Raw genomic sequence first — 27,902 nt, forward strand, 5'->3', positions numbered from 1 at the left:
TCAGTGGTTCTTCTTGAATTCCTTATTTAGGAAAACTCAGTATTTAGAATTCATGTCTGAGCCAAGCCTTTAGGATGGAGAATGTGGTGATCTGTGGTTAAGTTGTGACTTGCTAGGACCAATTGTTGCTTCATTTCAGGTATAGGGCCCAGGGTTGTAGAAGAGTCATTTGGTCTAATTCAAGGGGAGTGATAGCACCATAGCTGACTTCCAAGGAATTGAGGGAGAATGGTTTCCCAGATTGGAATATGTCCCCCTTTCATTTTTGATTTTTAACATTTTCTTAAATCTTTGCTTTCTAGTTCCTTTATTAAATAATACTAAGACTTGACAACTGTATGGTTCTTTGCAATTTATAAGGCTTAATCCTCACATAGAAACCCCCGAGAAGATGTGATTGTAGCCATTTTACAGAGGACCAAACCAAAGTTTCCATGAACATTCTTGTGATGCGATCTTTCTGGGTCCCAGGAGTAGGCAGCAGAGCCAAGCACAGCCTGGAATCCTGGAAATAATGTTCACACAAACACTGACCCGGACAAACCCATTCTAGAACTGGAAGGAGGTCCAAAGCCAGGAGAACAACCTCAGGCCCATGACCAAAGCAAACACCCAGTGGACACTGGGTCTACCTGTGAGGAAAGCCATGCCCAGGGGAAGTTTCTGCCTCCCCAAATACCTCCCCTCAAAACCCAGTTTCCTTTGGCTTTTCTCTGCGTATTTTTTGGCTTCGATTTTTGCCCTCTTCAGCTGACCATGCCTACCCAGAGAATTCAGGAAACAATTTTCAGGCTCTGGGGAGCTCACTTCCTCATCTTTTCCCCTCTCCAACCCACAGGGATTATTACATGCTGAAACCCACAGAAATTCAGAAAGGGTTTTTTTTTTTTTTTCCTTCCCCTTTCTGTATTTTTCTCTCATCCAAGACATCTCCTCCTACAGCTTTCTTCTGTGGCCTAGTAGCCACCCCCAGACTCTGTGGCTGCCTGGGTTTTTGCCCTGTCCATGGAAAGTTTCAGAAACCACATGGGTCTCTGGAGCCTGAAAGATCTTAATTGCCCAAATACCACTGAGAGGCTGCGTGACCTGGGGCAGGTCCCTTCACTTCTGTGAACCTCAGTTGCTCCATCTGTCCAGAGGGAAAAGTGGTACCCACCCACAGGGATGTTTTGAGGATTAGCGGAGATAACAAATGTGAAACCCCCAGCACAGTATCTGGCATGCAGTGAGAATTCAGTAAATATGATTGCCCTCTCTTTATTTTCTTTCCCATGTCCCTCTTTCCTCCATGGGCCATAATAGACTTTAAGCTGTCGGCTAGGAAAGATCGAGATGAGGCTACTGAGAAAAAACAAAAAACCAGTGAGGTGTATAAACTCAGGCACTGAGGACCTCCCTCTGCCAACCTGGCATACTCACACTTTTGCTCCGACTGAAAACCTCCTTGGTGTAGGTATATTTTAGTAAGTGTATCTTATGACCAAACACATTAATAGCTAACATGGTTACTGTGGATAAAGAAATTCTGCTAAATACTTGATATTCATGATCTTATTTAAATCTTGTGGCTGACCTTTGAGTTAAATTCTATTTTCCAGATGAGGGAATTGAGGTAGAGCCATGATTAAACTCCAAGGACACTGCCCCACGGTTGTTGGCTTAACCAACAGGTAGCACTGTCTTTCACTGCCCTTTCTACTGTCCTGGGCACCCAGGGCTGGCAGCTTGTGCTGTGGAGAGGTACCTTGTGAGTGACAGGAAGAGCTACAGCAGGGCCTTCTCAGGAGGAAGAGGGATAGGACATTACAGAGAAGAGTTTACAATGGTATGAGGGAGGAAGAAAGGATAGGAGAAAGGATAAAAAAAAAAGGGGGAAATTTATAAACTTGATGAGGTGAAGATAGAAATTAGGCATCTTCTGTGCTCAAGAGCCCCCTTTCCTGTCTTCTCCTGGTCCTGGAGCACAGGCATGTAGAGAGAGAGAGACACACACACACACACACAATTGCACACACGCGTGGGCGCCTGTCTTTGGCTGTAAACTACAAGGCTCTAGAGAAGAAAATCAAAGAGAGGGCTTTCCAAAAGAGCTGGGTCTGCCTTGCCTTTTTTGTTGTTGTTCTTAAAAAAATTTTAATTCATGATTATTCATTCTCTTTTTTGCTTTAGAACTGGAGGGCTTCTAGAAAAAAAAGATCAGCAAAACAAATCAATGATCAGAACTAAACTTTGAAGAGCACTGTTTACAAACCAAGATCAAAATTAAGGCTCTGTCTCTGATCTGGAGTCATTTTATGGGCAGCCACAGGGAGGAGGATACTGAGACCTGCATCCCAAGATAGAGTGTCCCTGTTAATAAGAAACAGGATTTTTCCCTCTTACTAGGTTGCTGCCTGGATTCTAGCATTTTCTCCAAGTCTATAAATACTGATTATTATTTTTACGTGGGTGGTTTGTTGCCACTTGTTAGGTCCTGAAAACCTGACAATATAGAATATCTATCTTTAGACAAAAAGGAGAGGTTTTGGCAAATGTCATGCCTATACCTGGCAGAGATGGCAAGCAGCTATATGCATTGGTTTTCTCTCATCCAGACTGCTCATTTTTAGTAGTATTAGAATAAACTGGTCATTGGGTTTTACTCCAAATCTAGCTCTATGACCATAGAAAAATAATCTCATCATTCTGGTCCTCAGAGTCTTCATGCACAAACAGAAGAGGTTGAGCTACATCATCTCTCAGGTCCCTTTTATCTCTCCTGGTGATTTTGTGGTTCTGTTCCCTGGTTCCCTTTGAAGCAGCTGTCTCCAGCAAATGCTATGTCTCTGCATCTCCCTCAATTTCATGAAAGAATTTACTCTACTTGTTGGAGGTCTTTCCTTTTCTCTTTAAAAAGTCATGTTCATCTTCATATTATTATTATAAAGAGTCATATTATTACTACTGTTATTATTACTATTATTTGAGACAGGGTCTTGCTCTGTCATCCAGGTGGGAGTGCAGTGGCATGAACACAGCTCACTACAGCCTTGATCTCCTGGGCTCAAGAGATCTTCTTGCCTCAGTCTCCAAAGTAGCTGGTATGAGGAACCACACCTGGCTAATTTTTTGATTTTTTTTTTTTTTTTTGTTTGGGCAGGATCTTACTATGTTGCCTAGGCTGGTCTCAAATTTCTGCACTCAAGTGATCCTCCTCCTGTTTCAGCCTCCTAAAATGCTGGGATTATAAGTGTGAGCCATCACACTGGGCCTAAGAGTCATATTATTAACCATCTTTTTTTTTTTTCTGGAAAAAGGTGATTAAACTCCAAGGACACTCTAGGTGCCTTTCAGAGTTGTTATGAGTATCAAAGTTAGCGAGCTTCATAAACAGTAGCATGTTAATCTTGCCAGCTCTCTCCTTTATCCTTGCTGATCACCGTACTGATTATTCACATGTAGCATTTTATAAATGTTAATCTTTTTAAGTAGAGGTGCCGCTTCTCCATTATCTCCCTGCTTGGTGTAGCTCAAACGTTTGGCCAAAGAACAAGGAGGTGTATCTCTGGATAAAATATGATGAGATAATAGATAGAAGGAAGAATCTTTGAAACATAAAAAAAAGACGGTAATTGTAACGATGATGATGCATTAATGACAATGTGAATAGCTCTCATTTGCTGAGCCCTTACTATGTGCCAGGCCCTCCACTATGGGCTTTACATAAATTATCTCATTTAATCCTCACAACCCTATTAAGTAAATGGTATCATACTTTTTTTTGCATAAGGACTTAGCCAAATTGTCCAAGGTAACACAGTTTATAATTGAAAGAGCCAGGATCGGAGTGCCAGCCTGCCTGCATCCAAAGCTCCTGTGATTACTGAGCCCTGTGAGAAGAAGACCCCTGAGTCATGACTTTTCTCTGTTCTCTCTTGTTTATTTACAGTACCTGTTGTTGCTATAGCACTGACTGGCTGGGATCGCCTTCCTTTGCTTATTCCATACAGTTCAATTTCGTATTCAGTAGCCTCTCTGAGACCTGTTATGTCCCTGGTACGTTCGGGGGCAAGTAGGGTTATTTCCAGTGGCTCAGACTGCTTTTTGGTATCTCTGATTTTGAGAACAAAATTGTCGAAGACCCCTTCATCAGCTGTCCAGGACAGACGGAAACCGTCTGGGGTGGCATCTGAAACCAGAAGGTTGTCAACTTCTGGTTCGGCTTCTAGAGGGAGAGAAAATGGTGGGAGAAGGAGGAAAGACAACATCATTTACCAGTCTGTACAATCTTCTCTCCAGTGGGGGTATCAATATGTAGTGATGCCCCGGCTTTCAGAGATAGAAGTGTCCTGAGATACCAAAAATAAAATCATTCAACATTAACAAGTCCAGTAGAGTCAGGAGAGGGGAAAGATGGAGTAGATACATTCAATACAAATCAAGTATGTTTGCACATGTGAGTTTTGTCTAAAAGCAATTCTGTAAATCCACATCTGGACTCAGTATCAGCCCCTCCCACATATTATTAAATAAGTTCAAAGCCAGTAACTTGTTTACATTTGCTCTCTGTCTTCCAGTGGCTGAGTGCCCATCCCCTGCAAGACCTTTTCCTTTTCTTTTTGAAAAGACAAATAAACCAGCATTAATGATCTGTAGAGCTGCTCATGATGATACTGCTGATTACATTACCCTTGAGGCTGCCCAAAATGGCTTTTAAAATGTTATGGTCTTTTTGCTTTGTTCTTAGTGCTGTTTCATTAAAGAAGGCACCTACCCTTGACTTTTTTTTTTTTTTTTTTTGGAATTCTTTCTTGCTGTTTTATTAACTATTAGATAAATGTTCAGATGGTAGAACTGAGGTTGGAAACTTTTGTGCTACATACTGTGGACCCAGTGTTTCATCTTGTATTGCCTTAACTAGACAAAACTCAATGTCAATGTAGAGCTGAGTTTCCCAAAGTGTGCTCAGAGTGAACTATTCTTGTTTGATCCTCTTCCTTAAAAAGTATCCCTTGTCAAATAGTTTGGAAAATACTGCCTGGATAAGTACTTCTTGGAGATAATGCATGTTAGGGTGTTCTGAAAAGCCTTGCAGCTAAAGATCCTCTTTAACTTGGTTTAACTCAATCTTTCCAAACTTACTTGAACGTGGAATTTCCTCACCGAGTAGGACCTTTGAACATTCTATGGAGCTAGTAATCTCTAGAAAGACTTCGGGAAACACAGATGTTTGACTGTTATAGTTGTTAATTTCTGTAGGAATCATTAGTCTTGAGAAAATTATGGATTTAGTCTGTGTTGCAGAGTCTGTCTGATATTAGTGATTACCAATAAAATAAGTTCACATTTGGCTTTCCAATGGCGAGCCCACTGGGTAAGTTTGTTAAGATCATGGTTGAGACTTTGAGATGGCAAAGGTTTTAAATACATTTTGGAAATATACTCATTGGTATATTTCTTTTGAGAAGGCTGAAATGTAGCTGGGGACCAGCCAGGTTGATCACAAGGGAAGATGATATGAGGTAAGCACACAAGAGCTATGGACAAGACAAGGTCTAAAGGATTTTGAATACAAAGCAGAAATATTTTGACCTTCTCATTTCTAGGGTGGGAGTGGGGCGTGTTCATTAGGTACATATGACAAGAGGGAGAATGGGGAGAAGGTGAAACAGTAGACCACATTTATGGATTAAGTAGGCAATGTAAACAAAGATGTTAAAGTCATGGTGATCTGGCAGACAGATTACACAGAAGGGGACCAGGAAGAGGAACGAATGGCTCACTTGATTTGAAATACCTGTAACAATCTCAGCCCTCAAGGGCTTGGTTTGGTGCCCTTGGGTGAAGCCAGAGACCATAACCTCATAGCCAATGCCAGTTATGAGGCCTCTAAGCTCCAGTTTCCTCTGGGTTCCTGAAAGTGTAAATTCCTGGGGGTCCAGCAGCTTCCCAGAATCCACCACCGTTACTAGAAAGCTGTCAAAGGCATTCTCCGATGCCATCCAGGAAACTGTGAACCCGTAGGGATTAATGTCGGAAATGGTTAGGTTTTCCAGAAGGGGCAGGGCCTCTGAAAGAAGGGAGGAGTGAAAATAACTCAGGTTAGCGGCACTGACTCTGTCAGGATAGCACACGTTTCCAAGAACATCAATAGATACCCAAGTCCATCATTCAATTTGTGTTATATGCTCAGCAAATTAAAATTCAGCAAGAACTTTTTGGGTGCCAGATAGGGTTATCTTGTGCAATTCTCTTAATAGCCTATGAAGTAGGTATTATTCTCATTTTACATGTGAGCAAACTGAGTTTCAAAGAAGTTGATTGACTTGGCTAAAGTTATAAGCTTGTAAGAAGAGATAGAGCAAAGTTTTTAGTCAGGTCTGACTCCAAAAGACATGTAGTTCTCTATGCAAATAGGATGCATTGTGTTGAGTTTGGATCCCTTTGTCTACTTCCCACTGCTTTCAGTTTTTTTTTTTTTCCAAGTATAATTTATTTCTGGTATACTTCTTGTGTTTCTATCCCACTTCTAGTGCACATTTTGAATCAAATTAATGAAGTCAATTAGTGACATATCCTCACAAGCTGAAATAAAGGGAGGAGGTAAATTCTTTTTATGTGTCAAAATTAATAGCTCATGGTTATAACCCACTAAGAAATTGTAAAATTTGCTAAATCTTTTGCTGTTTATTTTCCTGGATAAAGTTAGAAAACAAGAATACATCTGGGTCTTAGTCAGTTCTGCCATCATCTTTCCTTCCTTCATTCATTCACCAAACATGTATGTCCCAGGCATTCTGATTTCTCAGGTGCTAAATGGCCTATTCACACATTGGGATATCCAAAAGGAGTGAGTTTATGTTGGCTGAGTTTCCATTGGTACTTTCCAACTGGCAAACCTTCACATCATTATCCTAGTTAATCTTCAAAATGATACAGTAGGGTAGATATTGTTACCTGCCTTCCAACCTCTATCACATCTTAAAAAACCAGAGAGGTTAATGACTTAACCTAGGTCATACATCTACTAGGTGCCTAAGCTGAGATCCAACCAGGTCTTCTGACTCCAAGTTGTGTTCTTTCCATATCCAAAGTCAACCCCAATCAGTGATGGCAATCCTAAGGGAAAAGGAGGATTAGTGGAGAAGGTCCAGCGTCTCTTTTCTAGGTGTTTTTTTTTTTTTCCAACAGTACTGGTAAATGCATTTTTTTTTTTTTTTAATCAGAAGGAAAAAAGGAGACAGGAATTTCAAATTAGCTGCATCTAGTTTAGAGACTTCTTTTCCATTGCAGCTAAATGGAAACTTCCAAAGCTCTTGCATTAATTCACTAATGCCTAGGGTCTAATCCACGAGACATAAAGAAAAATGTTTTAAAAAGAAGTGTTTGGTGACTGAATGAATAAGGGAATTAATACCTTCATCTCGTAAATAGAGATTTAAATTTTGTCATGGCTTGAACTTCCTGTACTTATTTTGAAACACTTGGTGTTTATTCTGAGGCATTTTTTCCATGTAAAGATTTCCCAAGAATCATAATTCTATCAAAAGTGAAGATGAAATATCTTATACTGAGAAAACAATCTTGGTCTGAGAAACAAGGGTCTCAAATTCTGTTCCCAGATTTTGTTTAGATAAGTGGCGTCTTCCTTTGATAGCTGGCCTCTTTGCACCTCCACACCAACAAAGCAGTGAATTCCAGTGAAAGTGAGGGCATTCAGGATAATTAGTCAATCGAGGGCTTGTTATTTGAGAGTCCCTTCTGTTTTGTTTTTTTCTTTTTTAATATGCTTCTTTTAAAACGCAATCTTTTCACATCATGGATTAGCTGAAGCAATGCTGTAACGGGATCTAGGATTCCCAAGACTGGCTCTCTCAGCTTCTCTTTCTTCTGTTATGTGGGAGGTCCTGCAAGCAGCTACAAGCAATGGCCTGATGGGATCTGTGGCCATTTCTCCTCTCCTGAGCAGTGAGAATCTCATCTCATACCTCCTTGTCTCAGTCCCTTAAGAAATTACCATTTTCTGCATTTGAAGACTTGTCTGAATGATTTAATTCATATTAGGTAACTGGATAGGAAAAAATAATCACTTTTTAATCTTACATTAAGATGCATCCAATGTTCTCTTAAAAAGGAGAGGGAGTTCATGATTGCATAGGTCTATTGTTCTATCTAGGCTTATTGGTTATTTTTAAGAAAGTCGCTTTCCTAATTATGTTGGGAGCATCTATAAAATTCCTACTGGATGCTAGGCAGTTAAATTTCATCAACTCTATTTAACCTCTGAGACAAGGCTCCCAGAAATACCTGTGGTATCCTCTCTCCATGGATAAGGAAATTAGGGTTCAAACAAGTTAAGAACTTGCTAAAGTTATGTAGCTAAAAAACTGTGGGAGAGGTTTAGAAACCATGCAAGCTTGACCTCAAAATCCTCACTCTTCCAGGACACCATGCTGCCTATAATTATATATTTAATTGTAGTAATTAACATGTCTTAGTTATGACAATGTAGACCCTGGGAGAGACCTGGTTTAATGTGAAAATCAGATGGCAAAGTCCATCTTCTGAAAATTATCACTAATGAAAAGGAAGAGACTTCTAAATATTTTCTGAGGCTTTTTGGGCTAGAGATTTAGTAAACTGACACCATGTGCAGCCTTTGCCATTGAAGTTTGTGCTGCCACCATTTGGCAGCATTTGCCAAATTGAACAATGGCAAATGTTCAAGAAGTCAAGTTGAATGAATGGGTAGGGCTTAATTAAACTTGAAATTTATCTGTCATCTGAAGTTGAACCTTCATCAATCTATTGTATTGTCAATTTTAAGAATAATTGTTATCTAAAGAAAAAGATGATTGTACTTTTGGGGCACATATATGAACTGCCTTACCTAGCATGATTTATGAACAGAATTTCAATCTTAGGCCTTTACTAACTTAGGAGTCAGCTTTTAGGCAGAAGCTCTAAACTGTGTATAAAACAGCCAATAAAACTGGGCACAAGAAACCCTAAAAGCTTTATACAACTCTTGAGAACGTTGTCTCCACTTCCTAAGAGCAGCTGTGAAAGTCCTTTCCTTTATAATAGTGTCTGCTTTCTCTTTACTTAGAAGTTTACATATATTATCTTGGCTTTCATGAGTAATGTAACCTGTGTCTGTCAATGGATGAAAGGATAAAGAAAATGTGGCATATAGATAGACAGATCACATTTATATATAAATATATACATTCCGTGTGTGTGTGTGTATATATGTGTGTGTGTGTGTATAATGGAATACTTTATAGCCTTAAGAAAAGAGGAAAATTCTGTCATTTTCAACAACATGGATGAACCCGGAGGGCACTACACAGAGTGAAATAATCCAGGCACAGAAAGACAAATACTGCATTATCTCATATGTGTAATGTAAGAAAACTGAACATATAGAAGCACAGAGAAGAATGGTGGTTACCAGTGACTGGGGTTGGGGAGAAGAAGAAAGGGGAGATGTTGGTCAAGTAGTGCAAAGTTCAGTTAGACAGAAGGAATAAGTTTTAGTGATCTGCTGCACAGCATGGTGACTGGCCATAGTTAATAATAACACATTGAACACTTCAAAATTCCTAAGAGAGTAGATTTTAAATGTTCTCACAGCACAATAAATAAATAAATAAGTAGGTGAGGTGATTGATATGTTAATTAGGTTGATTTAATCAATCCACAATGTATATGTATATCAAAACAACACACTATTCTTCATAAATATATACAATTACTATTTGTCAATTAAAAATAGAAGAGTATACATTTGGAGTGAAGATTGTATTTTTGTTGAATTTTCCTTTAAGATGACTTATCTCCTTTTCTCTCTGTGTTAGACAAGTGAGAACCTCTGATTGAGTACCTGTAATGACAAAGGCAGTGAGGGGTCTGGTAGGATCCCCAGCCCAGGTGGTCCCTGCCACACTGACGTCATAGCCAGTGTTCTCCACCAAGCCTGTGACGTGAGCTTGCTTTGCATCTCCTGAGACTGTGAATTGCTGGGACTCATGCAGTGAGTGAACGTCACTCACATTGATAACAATCTTTGCAAAAAGCCCAGCTTCAGTGGTCCATGACATGTTGAAGCTGTTTGGAGTAATATTGCTAAGGATTAGCGTGCCCAACTGTGGCTCTGGTTCTAAAGAAGGAACACGGGCAGAGAGAAAGAGAGAGACATTATTAGAGGAAGCAGTGGATTTTTCCAGAATGTAGCCATAGAATATGAAAGCATCAATATCTCCAAATACATGCAGAAGAGACAGTATGTTAGGCTGTGTCTACACCTACATTGAATATGATGATAGAAAATACATTGCTTTCTCTGCAGTCATAGATTTGTGTTCTTTTCTTATTTTTGTTTTTATTTTATTTTTTGGATCTGTGTTCTTCTAAAGCATAGACACCACCATTTGCTAGTCATGTATGAAGAACAGTAGACAAGCCATTAGGGTGGTAGATTGGAATAATGTGAAGGGTATTAAGGCTACATTTTCTAAAGTTTGTAATGGGGACACAAGCCCTGTAAGATGTTCCAAGAAAAGACAGCTTTATGATTAAGTATGCATGGTAAACACTGAATATTATGTCTTACCATAGAGATTCACAAGGTGAGTTTGTATTTTGAAGGCTCTGATAGGCTGTTTCTGTCAATAAACTTGTTTAATTTTGTTTAGCCCATAATTTCATAAACTTATTGATCAATGCATACCCTAACTGAGGAACATTCTTTGAACATCTCAAGGAGCTGGTGTTCCATTGAACATGTTTTAGAAAATGCTTCTTTGGAGTTTCCTTATTTAGTATTCTTTTTTAGTATCTATTGGTTGCACAAATTAAAGGCTAATACACATACAAGATAAATTTTTACAGTACTTAATATGCACTGTAGGAAAATCTATATTTCACCATTTAATACTGTAAAGGTGGAGATGGCTTCCATTAAAAATTTCTGGTGAATGCAAAGATGAAAGAAAAACTTGAAGTTAGGCATTGAATTTTCTGTTTAGGGAACTCACTTATTGGATAATTTGGACAGATAGATGGTTTCCCTGAGGTTAAATATCTCTTTTCTGTTAAAGTCTAGACATTCATTTTTGAGAGCAACTCATTTAATATTAAGGGGCCTATATGGCTAGATTTCATGGGGCTGGCTTCCTAAATGTTCATTTATCAAATAAAACTAATTTTAAAGTAAGTGTGGCCCAGATTGTATTTTAGAGAGAGGCAATAATACAGGAGGATTCAGATATTAAGATCAGGATTTAGGGTTGGGAAAAGGCACAATATTTCTTCCAAGGACTTGGGACTTATTTTGCTTCAACTCCAAAATTTGGAGGAAAGAAGGGGCTCATTTGGATAAACTTTAACTGCTCAATTTTACAGCATAACTTGATGTCATAAAATCTCTAAGAACAAAAAGGATTTGGTTCAGAAACAGAATACAGCCATTAGCATTGACATGGGATTTCCTCCTTATCAATTAGTTTCAGAAGGTAACAATGCAATCATTTTCAGCTATAGCCTTGACAAATTCCCTCAACCACACAAAAGATTAACATCTTCCAAGTGGAACTCTGTTATTTCCCTACATTTTGCTATAGAATAAATCTCCCAAATTAAGGATGCATGCTGGAATTCTTCTCATGCTACCAGACAGACTGTCAATGCCAACAGATTCACCATGCAGAATAAGACTATGGTTCTTGAGGTCAGCTTTACCTCAGCTGTCTCTCAACGGGTGCAACCAAGCTGAGAAATGAGATGCAAGAAAAAACAGAGAAAGATAGTGGTAATTAGGGTATGGTCAGTGTTCCATGCAAAACAAGGGGCATTTTTCTCCCACCACTTTTAACTTTCTGAAATGATTCATTGACATGCTAGCTGCTTCCAGGAAAAAGAAACATTTTCAAAATTTAATGCTCTGAATATTCACCACATGCACCAATATTTGGACAAGATGATGGCTTGAAAGAAGAGCCTGAGACTTTGTGACAGCTATCAGTGGGTGACAAAACATGCTTGACAAAGTACATGTCAAAAAAGAGTAGTCTTCAGACAAAAATCTTGAGAACAAGATAAGACCACTGGGTCCTCTCATGCAGTTCTTGGGTTGTGATTCAGAGTCTATTCTCAGCATGCTCAAGGCACCCTTATTTTTTAAAATCCTGCTAGAGAGAAAGAGAGTGTAGATCTCTCTGACCAAGGCACCAGAAATGGCATGCACATACCTCTTTGAACATGACATAGGCAAACTTTGATTAGAAAGACCACAAGCAGATGATAATGGGTGGGATTGTCAAGATCAGATGAAAGGATGGTTTAGAAATTCAACCAAAGCAAGTCAGGTTAACTTTATACAAACAAACAGAACAACTCCAGATGTGAATGGATATTTAGGAAAAAGAGGTTTGACACTGAAATTCTTTAATTTGGGATGAGAGTTATTTTAAAGCCTTAAACCTTTGATTTGGATGGCTCTATCAAATTTGAGAAGGATTGGGAGCAACTAGGAGGATGAAAAGTGGGTAGCGGATGATTTTTGGAATGCTATTCAGAGGAAATTCAATGAAGAGTGAAGAAGCCATAATAGGAAATACCTGTGGTTGCTTGGACCATCAGGGTCTGAGCACGCTGCCCGCCAATCAGCCCATGAAGGTGGGCAGTGTAATTAGAAGAAGCTTTCAGGTTGGTGATGACAGAGCTGCGAGACACCCCAGGCACAGAGAGCACGATGGTCTCCCGGGGGTGATCGGAATTACTAACTTCTATAAGAAAGCTATCAAAGGCAGATTCCTGAGCTTCCCACGAGATGGACACACTGCCCCAGGTCATGTTTGAGACAGTGAGGTGGCTAAGAAGTGGTTCGGCTACTAAAGCAAGGAAAAAAAAAAAAGAAAGTGTGTCAATTTAAAACACCACTATAAAGTCAAAATCAAAACACATAAGACTAAATCCATAAAGTTTTAGACTTTACCTTTGTTAATGGTAAAATAATTTGTCCCTTGTTGAAAATCAATCAGTTTGAGCCATGAGAAACAAACATGTATGTTTGTCTAATTTTCTCCTCTCAGATTTTTTATACTTGAACCTGGCTGAGATAGGAACTGGATAATGTTGACTCTCTGCCTTATCTGTGGACCACCCTGATGACAATTTGTAGCATCATGTAGAATGAGGACAGACCCTCTCTCAACCATGGGTGAGACCTAAATGACAGGCAGTATTGATGCTGCAATGTCAATCCTTTTCTTGGATTTCCCAGACTATGAGTCTCCTTTTTGTAAACTATAAGGAAAAATTATCCTGTGTTTGTTCTGTAGATATCGTTTCTTCTTTTTTTTCTAGTTTGTGATTTCTTCATTTCTCCTGTGTTTGTTCTGTAGATATTGTTTCTTTTTTTCTAGTTTGTGATTTCTTCATTTACCTCCCAAGAAAGGGCACTGTCTAAATTGTGCTAAGAATGCTATTTTGAATGTATGGGGTTCCCCTTTCTAAATTCACATAGGGTTCTCTTTTACTGCATGGCAAAGAGCATCTGACTTAGTGCACATCTCACAGACACCACAAATTTAAAGTGAGAGCAGTTCATTCTTTTGTTTTTTAAACTAAGTCCCTTGTTTGAACATAACTATTCTACTTTTATTTTTGCCATTTATCATTCACTATTCTGAGGGCAAGACATCATGGTCTGGTCTTCTAGAGGTGGTATTGGAACTGGGGTGATCTGAATGGCATGGCTGCCTCCTGCACTCATCTGATAAGCAATCTTTGCTGTTTCTCTTTACTTTCCCAATTGAAAAAAAAATACTGAGCACCACCAACATGATTATTAAATCACTGGGATATTTGGGTATTGCAAGGTCCAAGAGACTAGGAAGACAAAGACACTAAGATAATACGAAAGAAAATTTATAAGACCTCTTTGACTGAGGTAGACATCTTTCAAAGTCAAGAACAGCTCTTATTATATAGCTTTTTAGTTATCAGAGGTTAGAATTCTTTTCCCTAGATTCCATATGGCAAACTAGACTGAACTACATTTTATGCTGTAAACGTCCTGGTCAGCAATAAATCAGGCACATGGCTTTATGGCAATCCATTATTTGGGCTGCTGTTGGAAAAGAGTTATGTTAAACAGCACTTCAGCCTAGCACCATGGAAGAGTTAGTGCTCCGTGGCTTGTACATCAATGGGCGAGGAGAAGGAGGGACATCACCCTGCAAAGAAGACTGTGGAAAGACTGTGTTAGAAATGGGAGAATGCACATATACCTGTTGTGGCTGTGGCACTGATGGTTTTGGTCCGGATGCTGGGAGCAAGTCCAGAGAGGTAGACAATAAAATCAGTACTAGGGGGTAGCCCTGAGATATGGGCAGTTCGTTCAGCACCAGAGATATTATATTCCACAATCTCCAGCAACCTATTGGAATCAATAATTTCAATGGTAAAGGTCTCGAAGATCCCATCGGTAGCTGTCCAGGAGAGATTGAAGCTCTCGGGAGTTATGTCAGAAACATTTAAGTTTCCAATTTCAGGTTCTTTGGCTGAAAAAGGAAAGGGTGGGGGAGAAGAAACAAATAAATTTGAGTTAATTATGTGGCTGTGTTTTAAGATTGAGGTTGTTAATGGAACCATTGCTGGGTAGAGAGATCTGATAGTTCACGGCTATGATGGAAGGAAGCAATGTTACCAATTAGTGCCAAAGAGAGAGAAAAAGCAGTTTTGTTAAAAGAAAAATTAGAGAAAGGAAGGTATGGCAATTAGATTTCTCTACATGCAGTTGTCACATATAATCAAGCCCTGGCCAAGAAGATGTGCTGAATGATCTTATCAGGAACTGTTGCATCTTAGCCACATATGCCTCTGGGGGCCCTACCTCAGGGTTATTGGCCACTGGTCAAAAGATATGAGTCCTGACAGCTTCCAGTCTCTTGAATTGCATTAAGGAAACCAAGATTACTTGGATGCCTCCCACAGACATTCTTTGCTTTGAAGGAGCTCCCATCTATTCAAATGAGGGCTAAATAATTCTGATGCCATTACCCTCCCAAGGTGGTAACTTTAGGCTTCTGATTTTGTGACTTAATGGGAATTACCAATTTCTCAGTGTAATTCTTGGTATTTTTTTCATACTTTAGACAAGGACCAGTCAGCCATTCTCATATTCTGTTAAAATAGCTTGTCCTCTCTTAACTGCTGCTATGCAGGCCAAAAAGGCTAGTATTGCATTGCGAACCAAGAGGGCTAAGCCAAGGCAAGGCAGTTTAGGCCATCCCTTTCAGCAAAGAAATAACATTTTGTTTGAAGATGGTCCTGCCAATGCTTTCCCCAACCATAAGAATAAAACATGCAGAGGGCAGGTAGGAGCAGGGTTTGAAAAGCTAGTACTGTCTCTTTAGCTAGAAAGAAGGCTCCTGGTCTCTGAGATCCTTCTAATAGATTTGTTGAGATACAGATCAGATGGGATGATGGACCTTCCTGCCCGTAGGCCAATTCATCAGTGGCAAGAATGTTGCTATTGTTAAGAAGAAAAACACACACACATAAAAATGCCGAGGACACCCAAGCCACAAGATCTGCAGAAAAGATCAGAAGTGGTGGGTGATTACTTTGCCTTCTGGGAAGGGATGGTTTATGGGTCTCAGAAAAAGGAGGTCCGGGTGCCTTCAGAGTAGCCTCAGCTGCAAATTCTAGGCATTTCAGGGTCACTGTCCTGGCAGTGGTTGCCTGTGCTTTATATTTCTTTATCTCAGTGAAAATTAGTGAAATGACTGAGGTTAAAATGCAGAGCTATGCTCTTGCTAGATTCAACTGGGATGTACAGGTATGCATTAAAGTTTAGTTGCAATAATTATTTTAAAAGGGGGGCAGTCATATGCAAAATGAAGCAATAGTCTCTACTGCGCTTCAGACCCATGGAGGCACATAATAAAGATGAGCAATGGAAAACTGTATTGGGGGAAGACTGCTGACTTTAGCAGGCTCCCGGGAAACACTGAAGCCTTGTAACAGGGGTAGAGTGACGAGTAAACTATAATGCACCCTCCTGGGTCTGGGGCTGGGAGTTTGCCATCCAAAGGCCAACACTCCAGAGAGAAACTCTTCATTAAAACAGCAAAAAGGGTATCAGTTCTTTGACATTCATAGCCCAGGACATTCCTTGTTCCAAAAGCTGCTGTGTGTACTTGTGCTAATGAATGGCTTTCTCTTTGGTACAGTCTCCAGTCATAAAAGTAATTTCTTTTTTTTTTCCTTCTGGTCTAGCTATTTGCTAATTTGATGTTCTAACAATGACTCAGTATCTGAGAGAATTGCCCGGAGGAGGGTAATTCAGTTCTCTTATTATACTGGCTACGTTTTAAAGAAACATTTCTTAAATGCAAGAACCACAGTACCCATAACCTTGAGGGATTTAGAGATAGAAAAGCACCATTTTCAACTAGTAAAAGACTCTCTAAAGTAAATAATCTGTGTTCCACCAGAACTCATATATAGGGAGGGAGGCTTTTAGTTATATCCAAGCACTGGATAAGTGAATTAAAACCATGAGGCTGATTCCTGAAACAAAAATTCATCATTCAAAAAAGATGTAGAATCAGTCAGGTAAAGTATGAAAGGCTGAGGGGCTGGAGATCAGAAAGGGCAACACCTGTATCATTCGCCATCCACATGGCAAAGGCATGAGGAGAAAGGCATAGCCCACAGGGAGGTCTCTGAGCATGCACAGCCAGCCACTGAAAGGCACATGGAAAGGATTCAGTTATGGCGAGATGCTAACTCTGCGCATGATCTCTTGGAGAGGAAGCAAAGAACCTTGGGGAGAAAGCATTGACAGGGAGAGGAAGTACCTGTGGAAGCCTCAGCAGAGAGCACTGGTGTTCTATAGCCCCGGATCACCCCATAGATGGAGACTGTGTAAGGCGTGGCGGCCTTGAGGCCTGGGATGTCCACAGCCCGGAGGCTGCCGGGCACCGTGAGGTTCTGGGCTGCCTCCACTTTGTTGACCTCCTGCACCTGAATGACAAAGTGCTCATAGGCCTGGTCAGCTGCTGTCCAGTTGAGTCTGAGGCCATCCCAGCCAACCTCAGACACGGCTACATCTCCCAGCTGTGGGAGCTCCTCTGAAGAAGGATAGAAAGGTATTTGTCAGTTCTGTAAGCCAAAAATTAGGAAACCAAACATCCCACAGCCTGACTCTAGGAAAGAGAGAAAGGGGAAAGATAATTTTTTTTTTTTAAATTCTTGGTCTCTGAGCATTCGCAATTTGAACTGTGGTTCTCTGGCCAGTTGTTTTCAGGTGTTGAAAATGGCCAGAAAGGGGAATATCTGCATGGTTTATCCTTGAGATGGCAAAGACATCTGCACCAATGCACAACCTACAGGGAGCATGCATTACCAGCAGCTTAAGTTCACATGGAAAAGTAGGATTGTGGGTTAGGGTAAGAGATATGGGAATGGCTATAAGTGCAGACTTTGGAGGCAGGTGGTCTTTGATTGGAATCCCAACACTAGCATTTGCTAGCTGCGTAATCTTGGGCATATCACTCAGCTTCTCTCTGAACCACCCTCTCTTTACCTTTAAATGGAGCTGATGGTACTGTTTCATGGGATTGTGTGATGATTAAATGGTAATATTTATCAACTTCTTAGTATCATACCTGATACATGGTGAGTGCCTGATAAGTATCAGCTTAATAAATAAATCATTGTTTGAGTGTTTTCCCTTGGCATTTCTTACTCATGTCAGGGAGGGAGAAATGTCTGTTTTATTTCATTATTTGTAATTAGAAAGATAATCTCATCACTAGCCACTGACTACCTGCCTGGGTTGATAAAGTGTATGCTATCTCAGGTATGAACAAGTATGATGTTTTTTCTTTGGTCTTTTATCAGCTTTCAGGGATCAAAAGTTGTATACTGGATTCCCAGCTTGTTTCTTCTTCCACCTTTTTCTGCTTGTACTTTATGTCTAAATGAAGAATGGCTGTATCACAGAGCAAAGCTGTTTGTGTGAAATGAGTGTGCCTACTTTTAATTAAAAGAGAGGATGTTTTTCTCAGTAAATGGTACAGAACAGAACCCACTATCAGTACTTCTACAATGTAGAAAGGAAATTTAACATAGTTATTATCGGTGATTTAGAAAGTTTGGATTTAAGATATGGAAAATTCCATTGCTTTGTGGGATGCTTCTGAGGGTTAAATGCAGTCTCTCAGCCACTGTTTTGAAGGCTGAAGTGGCCATGGGTTAGAAGTTAGGGAGGAGAATATCTGCAGGGATTTCAATCAAAAAAAGATGAAAGATATAAGTACTTGTTCTTGGGTGTCCAAGGATTCAAGGCACTGTGAGAGTCTGAGCAACCTCTTCCTTTTAAGAAGGTTTATTTTCAAACTGTGTTCCTCATAGATCTGGGGCTTTTCTAGAAGAACTGTGTTGAGAACATGGGTGGAGGTATCCTCCTCTTACTTCCAGGCTCACCAAGAACAGCTGTTCACTTATCTGTCCAATAGTAGGGTTCCTTGGAAGATTTCATTTGCAAGAGGAGTTGTACTGCTAAAAACAAAAGTTTGCGGACTACAGAGGAAGATCATGCGCATCTTGCACACAGGCCACACCTGACTCAAAGGCCCTTTTTGCTCTTCTTTGATCTGAAGATATTCCAGGAAACACAGGAATACAACCTGGCCCCCTTATTTTTGGAATTTTGTGTGGTTTCTAGCAACCACCAAGTTTATTTGTTATATAAGAGCAAGGAAAACAAGTTTTTTGAATTGGGTGATTTGGGTTGCATTATCAAAAGGCAGGATATGTAGAGTGAGGCATGGGCTTAGGGCTCAGCACAGAAACCCTATTACCAAAACGTTGGCCCTTTTTCCCATAGCCCTTTTTGAAGCTATTTCTAGATACCTCATGTACAGCACAGTTTTCTGTAACAGATGGAGCAGCACATTTTTTTTTTCCTTTTTTTTTTTTTGAGATGGAGTCTTGCTCTGTCACCCAGGCTACAGTGTGGTGGCGCAATCTCGGCTCACTGCAACCTCCGCCTCCAGGGTTCATGCCATTCTCCTGCCTCAGCCTCCCAAGTAGCTGGGACTACAGGCGCCTGCCACCATGCTCGGCTAATTTTTTATATTTTTAGTAGAGACGGGGTTTCACCATGTTAGCCAGGATGGTCTCGATCTCCTGACTTTGTGATCCGCCCACCTCGGCCTCCCAAAGTGCTGGGATTACAGGCATGAGCTACCGCACCCAGCAAGCAGCACATTTTTGGTGGAAAATTGAGAGGAATTGTTTTTCCTTCCCAAATGGAATGAAAAGCATTGAAGTCAAAGGTGGCTGTCCTTTCTTGGAAATGTCCCTGCTTTTTTATCTGTTGAGGAGAGAGTCTTAGATAGTTTTAGCTGAAGCTAACTGCATAATTTCTAAAGGTTATTATGTAGAGATCTGCCTATCAGTTGGGTGTTAGTTGGTGGCTCTGAGGCTAGTAATAAGGTTTTTCTAGAAAGTTCTGATCTTATTTTTGTGCCACAGCCCTGATGTTTGTGCTATTTTAAAAATCATGACTCTGTTGCTATATGATAAATTTAGCTATTTGATATTCAATATTTACTACATGATGGGCACTTTGCTAAGCACTGACATTCATTAGCTTATTTATTGCTCATGACAGTTTCCTGAAGTAGTGGTCATTGCTGATTTAAAGATACAAAAAGGAGGCTCAGGGGTGTAAAGAAATATACCCAAGAATAGAGGCAGGGTACGCTGGCTCATGCCTGTAATCCCAGCACTTTGGGAGGCCAAGGTGAGAAGACTGCTTGAGTCCAGGAGTTCGAGACCAGCCTGGGCAACAAGGTGAAACTCCATTTCTACAAAAAATACAAAAAACTCAGCTGAGTATGGGGACTCACACCTGTGGTCCCAGCTACTGTGGAGGCTGAGGCGGGAGAATCACTTGAGTCTAGGAGTTCGAGGCTGCAGTGAGCCATGGTCACACCACTGCATTCTAGCCTGGGCAAAAGAATGAGACCCTGACTTAAAAAAAAAATTATATATATACTAGATATATAAGTGTGTATATATATACTCACACTGTATATAAGTATATATATACACACTATATATATAAGTATATATTTGTGTGTGTGTATGTGTATCTATATAGATACATACATATATTCCCAAGAATATTTAGCCAGTGTGGTAGAATTCCAACACAGACCTTCCTGAGTTAGAGATTCATTCTGTCTGTCAACAACACTGAGGTAGGATTCTGCCTCACGGGGGAATTTCCTCTATTTCAATGACATGCTGGCTCCTATCACATCTCCAGTCTGGGAGGAGGGTCATATACCTGTGATGACCTCTAAAGCAAGGGGTCGAGTGCTGTGGCCCCTGACCTCGCCGTGCAGGGTGATTGTGTAAGAAGTGCCAGCCCTGAGGCCTGGGATTTCCACGGAGCGCAGGCTGCCAGGAACGGTGAGATTGTGAGCCTCTTCCACCTGGTCAGCCTCCTGGACCCAAATGGTAAACTGGTCATAGGTTCCATCTGGCATGGTCCAGTTCAGTCTGAGAGCATCCCAGCTAACCTCGGTCACTGTGAGGTTTCCCATATCTGGAACCTCCTCTGCATAAGGACACAGAGTTGCTGAGTTACTTAAAAAGGCAATTGCACTCTGAGATTCAGGTGAGATGGCATTTTGGCTAAGTTTGGGATGAGTTGTCTGGTTAGTGTTGATTATAGACGCATGATTTACAGCAGGTGTTGAGCACACTCAAATTGTTGGCACTAAAGCCAGGGTTTTTCTATTCAGCTTTTGGGAATGAAAAGTAGTTTTAGGAATTGTTCACAATTTCTATTCTTGACATACAAATAGGGCTATGGGGAGTCCTTTGGTGTTTTTAAAATGAGCTCATGAGCTCAGAGCTATTTTTTCTTCATTTACAGGTTGGGCTTTCCAACTCTTTAGATATTGTGACTGAAACTTACTTTGAAAGAAAAGTCACCTCTCACTTTTTTAAAAGAAGAGTAGGTGGAATTTTCCATGGAACTGGGCTACAACTAGGACTTAGCCAAATAAGGGATGTGACATTTAGGAAGAAGCAGAGATGATTCACTGGTATTTCCCCAAGGTGGTAGGAGCTGATCCCAGTTTAAAGCAAGAAAGTGCTTTGATTCCTCCTGAGTGGAGACAAAGGGGAGGAAGTAAATTAGTAAATTCATCTAGAATACCTGTCAAGACTTCAACAGAGAGGGGGGTTGTGCTGAAGTCCTGAGTGACCCCGCGGATGGTGATGGTATAATGAGTGGCTGCTTTGAGCCCAGGCAGGTCCGTGGACCTCAGTCCTCCTGGGACTGTGTGGTTCTGGGCTGCCTCTACTGTGTCAGCCTCCTGCACCTGAATGAAAAAGTACTCATAGGCCCCTTCCGGAACAGTCCAGTTGAGTTTGAGGGCATCCCAGCCCACCTCGGCCACCATGACCTCTCCCAAATTGGGAGTTTCCCCTGGAGAAGGACAAAGAACTAGTTTAGTGATCAAATCACACAACAAGATCCAGGGAATCTTTAATGCAAGAATAAGCTGAATAATAATATTACTGAAAAAATGTGACTTTCTTTAGATAAACATGCATCATGCAACTCTTTAAATTTTAGAAATGGAGCAAAGAGAGGGAAGTGTGGGAAAATATTTTGTTTGTTTGTTTGTTTTTTAAATCTTAAAGAATTGCCTTAACCCTCAGTAGATAAGAGAATTTTGTGATTTTCTTTCCCTTTCATATACAGAGCCTTAACGTCCTTTAACAGGAGGGGGGCTGTTTATGGAGCTAAAGACCCTCTCCATGGGAGCCGTGTGTTTAGTCCCACAGGCTGAGCTCTGTACAACTCCCAAGAGTGTCATTCATGTGGAGAGAAGCATTAAAAGTTGCCTTGGGGTTCTGTAGCGTGATGGCCTGGTGTCACAGTTAGACCCCATAGACATAACTAGTGGCAGAACAAGTTCATTCCAAAGCTAGTCGTGTCTGATTATTCATGAGCAGTTTCCTGCTGGGAAAAACAGAAGCTATAAATAGAAAGGAAAGAGATACCTGTGGAGGCCTCAGCAGAGAGCACTGGTGTTCTATAGCCCTGGATCACCCCATAGATGGAGACTGTATAAGGAGTGGCAGCCTTGAGGCCCGGGATGTCCACAGCCCGGAGGCTGCCAGGCACGGTGAGGTTCTGAGCTGCCTCCACCTTGTTGGCCTCCTGCACCTGAATGACAAAGTGCTCATAGGCCTGGTCAGCTGCGATCCAGTTGAGTCTGAGGCCATCCCAGCCAACCTCAGTCACGGTGAGGTTTTCCAGTTCAGGGGCTTGTTCTGAATAATGACAGAGATGGGGTCAGTTAAAGTATTCCTCAGAAAGTTTTGCTTCTGAGAACCTGGGAATGGCAAGCCCAGTGCCACATCTACAGGCCATTGCAGTCTGAGTGCCATGCTTTGTTCACTGCATCCCCTACTGGTGCTGTCACTATTAAAACACAGCAGGACAACAATGTAATATTTCTATTGTGGCCAGGCAGAGTGGCTTACGCCTGTAATCCCAGCACTTTGGGAGGCCAAGGTGGGCGGATCATGGGAGGTCAGGAGTTCGAGAGCAGCCTGGCCAACATTGTGAAACACTGTCTCTACTAAAAATACAAAAATTAGCCAGGCGTGGTGGTGGGAGCCTGTAATCCCAGCTACTCAGGAGATTGAGGCAGCAGAATCGCTTGAACCCATAAGGTGGAGTTTGCAGTGAGCCAAGATGGCACCATTGCACTCCAGTCTGGGGGATACAGTGAGACTGTCTCAAAAAAAAAAAAAAAAAAAAAAAAAAAAAAAAAAAAAAATTTATTTTGTCTTCTCGCGTATTTGGGTTTTTCTCTTGGAAATGGTACTTTCCTATTGATCAGTGTCCTGCAGATTTAGAAAACTATGTCTTTGTTAGTAATGCTCTGAGCTTCAGTTTTCATTTTGGAATATGTCTTGCATCATAAGGGGGTGGCCCTCAGTTATTCTGGGGGTCTTGATTTGAGCTATCCAACCTTCTGTATTTTCAGACAATTGGCTCCTCTTAGATTCCCTTCTTTTTTGAGAGGCCAAGGTGGGCAGATCACCTGAGGTCAGGAGTTCAAGACCAGCCTGGACAACATGGCGAAACCCCGTCTCTACTAAAAATACAAAAATTAGCCAGGTGTGGTGGCATGAGCCTGTAATCCCGGCTACTTGGGAGGCTGAGTTAGGAGAATCACTTGAGACCGGGAGGTTGAGATTGCAGTGAGCCAAGATTGAGTCACTGTACTCGAGCCTGGGTGACAGAGTGAGACTCCATCTCAAAAAAAAAAAAAAAAAAAAAAAATCCTCTTCTTTTTTGTGCTGCCTCAGTACCCTATGGGAGGTCTGCTTTATAGTTTGTATTGGGATTTCATCAGTTTCTAGGGTTCAAATCATTTACATAGATCATATTAGTAAAGATCAGAGACACACTGACATAGTATTACTAAGGCTGAGCTAAGGAAAGTGATGACGCTTTGAAAAACTGTTCCTTATTAGAAAAAAGAAAGAGGTCCTGGCAGAAGCAGATCTTATGAAGCTCAAGTAAAACTGAACACACCCTCTTCATTCATCTCCTTAATGCACAAAATTCCATAAAAACTCACTGGTCTCAACCTGACTTAAGGGAGATAATTTGCCCAAGGCTGAGCTTAAGTGGACTTTGCATAGTTTAGAAAGGAAAGTATTTCTCTGGGAATGGATCCTGTAAACTAGAGAGTAGAAATTGCCTTTAAATCATTTAAAAGAACAAATTGTTTTTTTCTATTTATACTTCACATTGCTGCTAATTTCAAATGAGTCTTATGTGTCCATTAGAGCAGGCTACTAACTTGAAAATCTTAGCTTGGAATTTGATTGAGGATATCCTTTCAGAGTAGAAAACATTTCTTTTCTAGAATTGATTTAACTCAGACGTTTCCAAGTTCTGGGGAACATTCTTTCTACTTGTTTCATATTGTCGGAGCATACACTTCTTCAAATTTTGTTTGATCGAGAACAGAGGTCCACAAACTGTTACCCAAGGCCCACATCTGGCCTGCTATTTTGGTAGTCAGCAAGCTAACAACAGTTTTTTAACTTTTTTACATGGTCGGAAAATAAATCCAAAGAATATTATTTGACAGTGCATGCAAGTCATATAAAATTCCAGTTCTGGTGCCACAGATAAAGTTTTATTGGAGCATAGCCATGATTGTTCACTTACATATTGTTGATGGCTGCTTTTGTGTTACAAAATGTGCAGTTGAATAATTGTGATGTAAACTGCCTGGCCTGTAAAGTCTAAAATATTTACCATCTGGCCCTTTACAGAAAATGTTTGTAATGGTTGATCTTGAATGACAGTTTACAGACTCCTCTTTAGCCCCGACTCATGTCCTGAAGCTTACCCCCGAGGTTCCAGAGCAGTTCTTAACCACCTAAATAAACATGGTCTTTATGAGAAAGGAAGGACCCCAAACTGCAAACGATGTATCTAGATTTAGGAAAAGAAAGGAGGTGTCAACTACCTTTAATCCTGCTGGGCCTTGTGAGGCCAGAAACAGTACCTGATATAGTGATTGTACCCTTGACCTTGGGATTTAAACATAACTACACTCAAGAGCATGTCCTTCTCAAATGCTCCGGCAGTCCTGATGCAGAAAGAGGTATAGGACAAAACACAGCTAAGTGAAAATTAAATCAGTCCTATGTCTTCTTAGCTCTCCTTCTTATCCCACTTTCCTGTTTTTGTTCCTCTGCTGTTGACTTGTCAGGAACCAATCTGTCATTGACAACGTACTCCTTTGTGTGAATTAAGTTACTTTCTTTCTTCTGCGGATGTCTGTCTTTTAATCCTTATCTCTAATTGTTACATAAAACATATTTTTTTCTACAAAAGAAATTTTAAATGCCCCCTTGCAAGAAATATTGGGAAAGTTACCTTATAGGGGGTGGGGGAATGTGATTGTGGATTGCCCATTAAGCTGTGGCAAGAGATGGATGGAGAGAAAAGATGCACGTTGGAAAATGTCTCTTCCTGATGAGAATCATCTTATCTCTTTGAATCAGATTTTTAATATGCCACTGATACTTTCATCTAATGGTCTCCACATCCTGTTTCATCTGTTCATATAGTCAATAGAGTGATTTTTTTTTTATATAACGTCATGTTGTTCAGTAAATAGTAATAGTGATGGTGTTGGTACTTCTGCTAATACTTTTGGCTATTTCTCTACCTTTCTTTTTTTTTTTTTTTGGTAGGCAAATCAAGAAAGAGCATTGGTTTATAACTCAGAGAGGCAGTATGTGGCCAAACTTCCACAAATAAAATCAGTACCTAAATTAAAGAGAGAGGGGTCAGAATTATGAAAGAAGGGGGAATATTATGAATAAAAAATACAATGGAGAATAGTTAAGGTGAGGACCAAGAAGCTTCACATAAATGCTGGCTCCACAATTCAACTACAAATGACATACTGTGGATTTACTGCCCTAGAAGACAAGTGTTTCCATTATAGATTCCACACTGAATTTCTTGGCATTTCTTTATGAAAAGGCTGTTGTCTTTTTCTTACAGCTGTGCACTGGAATGTACCCTCTAGACAATGTAAGTGGGCTTGGGAAATCAGAATTTTGAAACCCAGTGCTGTACTCCTGGTGGGTTGAGCAGCTGGTCTGGAGGAATTTCTGACAGTGCCAACTTAAAATCTGTAGATTGTTACCATCTTCTAGATAGTGATTACCAAGTGCTGGCTTGATGAGGAACCCATTTCAGCGACCACTTATGGGAGAAAGACTGATTCTCCCACAGCAGAGGCATGGTCACGTCCAAGCCTGACAAACCCAAAGGATATATTCAGTGGTTATACTCTCATCTCGCAGAGATAAGACAATTGAAATGAGGAGCCTTGGCTGCCTTAAAACATTCAGTGATTTCTTTGTAACTGCCCCTTTGCAGATGCCCCTGATGATGCCTCTAGCCTCCTACCCTACTCTTTTTCCACTCTATCATGTAGTAGGACTGTATAGCTTGCAATTCACTATGGTAAAGTTTCTCATGCCTTTCAGCTTTTCGGATGCTATTCCCCCTGCTGGAAATGTCATTCCTCTTTCTCCACTTGCCCAACCCCTTTTCTTTTTCAGAACTCAACCAAACATCACTTCTTCCAAAAAGCCTTCTCCAATGCTCTTCATTCACTTTGCTTAGGTCTGTGGTGGGTACCTGTCTCTGTGCTCCTGCAGCCTCCCACAAATCCCTCTAAAACAGATAAGCTACAGCATTATAATTTTGGTTTTGGTTCTCTCTCTTATAGCAATGTGCACCATTTCTTGAGAGGAGCTGTTTCTTTCTGTTCTATACACTGGCATCGCCTGACCCACAGTAGGTATGAAATAAATATTTGTTGGATGAATAAATATTTGAATAAATTTCAGTTTGGTCTGTGAGAAAACCAAAATAGCAAATCAGAGCAGAATGTTCTCTATTACTGGTAGCTGTGGCTAAAAACAAAATTCCACCTCTCTTCTTCCAAAATTCCTGAGAGCTACTGAGGTGTCACTGTCAAGGCTTATGTTGGTATGAAAAGATGCTTTGCTGGCTTTCTACCTATCAACCCTGCCTCCTATATCTTACAGCACGCAGCAAATTCATGGCTTTGACCTTAAGTAGGGTTTAGTTGGGTTTATGAAAGTACAAAAGCAGAGAGAAAAGGGAGAGAGAGGAGAAGAGAGAGAAGAGAGGAGAAGGGAGGAAGGAGAGGGGAGGAGAACAGAGTGGAGGAGAGGGAAAGAGAAGGGAAGGAATGGGAGAGGTGGAGAGGGAAGGATGCCTGGTACACACTAATTTTTTTTTTAAATACCAACAGACCCAGTACCTTTCTTTATTCCCTCCCTTCTTTCCTTGTTTTGACTTCCTTCCTTCCTTCCTTCCTTCCTTCCTTCCTTCCTTCCTTCCTTCCTTCCTTCCTTCCTTCCTTCCTTCCTTCCTTCCTTCCTTCCCTCCTATCCAGATTAAGCTGAATTGAAGACTTTCCAAGGGAATGATTTCCCTTTCTTTCCCCTACTCCTTAAGGAAAGAATTGGGGTGTTAATGCAGAAGTGGAAAGGAAGAATCAGAAGATTCCATGGAAATGCTGACTCCAAGGTAGCCAGGGTCCCCAAACACTCATGAAGCTCATACCACAAACTTGTTTGCCTTCAGGGCACTGGGATGGGATGCAGCAGGGGATAATGGAGTTGGTCCTTACATTCTGCTCACTGATAGGGAGGCAGGCCATAGGTATTATAGTAAACCACTACTTGTATAACATCAAGGCAGATAAGTGTCACAAGGAACTCTAGAGCAGCTTGAAGGGGCAGATCAGGATGGGAGTGTCTTTTTAGGCTGGTGGTCAGAGAAGCCCTCTGTTCTGGGTCACACCTGAGCTGCTCTGTGAAACACTGGGAGAAGAGTGATATCTAAGCAGTGGGAGCAGCACACGCTAAGGCCCGAGGAGGGGAGTAGGCTCAGCAAGCTTAAGAAACAGTGCAAAGGCCGAAGAGGCCACGGTGAAGTGAGCAAGGGCATGAGTAGCAGGACTGAGGTCAGAGGATGGGCTGGCCGTGCCAGATTCTGTAGGGCCCTGTAACCCATGGCTGGGTCTTTGGGTGAGAGGTGCAATAGGTGGCCAGGTTATGCAGACTTTTAGTATAGTGCCACATCAAGAAAAAGGCTTACATTATGGCCCAATCCATCAGTAAAACCCTGGAATTCCCTGGGAAAAATTATTCAGGGCCACTGATTCTCCATTTTTTTTTTTCCGTAAGCCCCACAGACATTGAGTGGCGCCTTGCAGGCTTCTGTTGAT

At 40.9% G+C, this 27,902-nt stretch overlaps 1 protein-coding gene across 5 annotated transcripts in view; it reads right to left on the reverse strand.

The window, feature by feature from the left end:
* Nucleotides 1–27,902, reverse strand: part of TNC (tenascin C) — a 97,911-nt gene that overhangs the window by 22,516 nt on the left and 47,493 nt on the right. The window contains exons 11-17 of one of the 5 annotated variants that reach the window (XM_030919900.1): nucleotides 22,087–22,359; nucleotides 21,233–21,505; nucleotides 20,354–20,626; nucleotides 16,851–17,123; nucleotides 14,274–14,546; nucleotides 5,777–6,049; nucleotides 3,932–4,204 (exon numbers count right to left, since the gene is read on the reverse strand). In XM_030919900.1, the coding sequence (XP_030775760.1) occupies nucleotides 3,932–4,204; nucleotides 5,777–6,049; nucleotides 14,274–14,546; nucleotides 16,851–17,123; nucleotides 20,354–20,626; nucleotides 21,233–21,505; nucleotides 22,087–22,359 (1,911 nt within the window). The remainder of the gene's footprint in view (nucleotides 1–3,931; nucleotides 4,205–5,776; nucleotides 6,050–14,273; nucleotides 14,547–16,850; nucleotides 17,124–20,353; nucleotides 20,627–21,232; nucleotides 21,506–22,086; nucleotides 22,360–27,902) is intronic. The other 4 variants (XM_010384762.2, XM_010384763.2, XM_030919899.1 and 1 more) reach the window with 4 other exon arrangements.

This window comes from Rhinopithecus roxellana, chromosome 16 (genome assembly GCF_007565055.1).
Source record: "Rhinopithecus roxellana isolate Shanxi Qingling chromosome 16, ASM756505v1, whole genome shotgun sequence".
NCBI lineage: Eukaryota > Metazoa > Chordata > Mammalia > Primates > Cercopithecidae > Rhinopithecus > Rhinopithecus roxellana.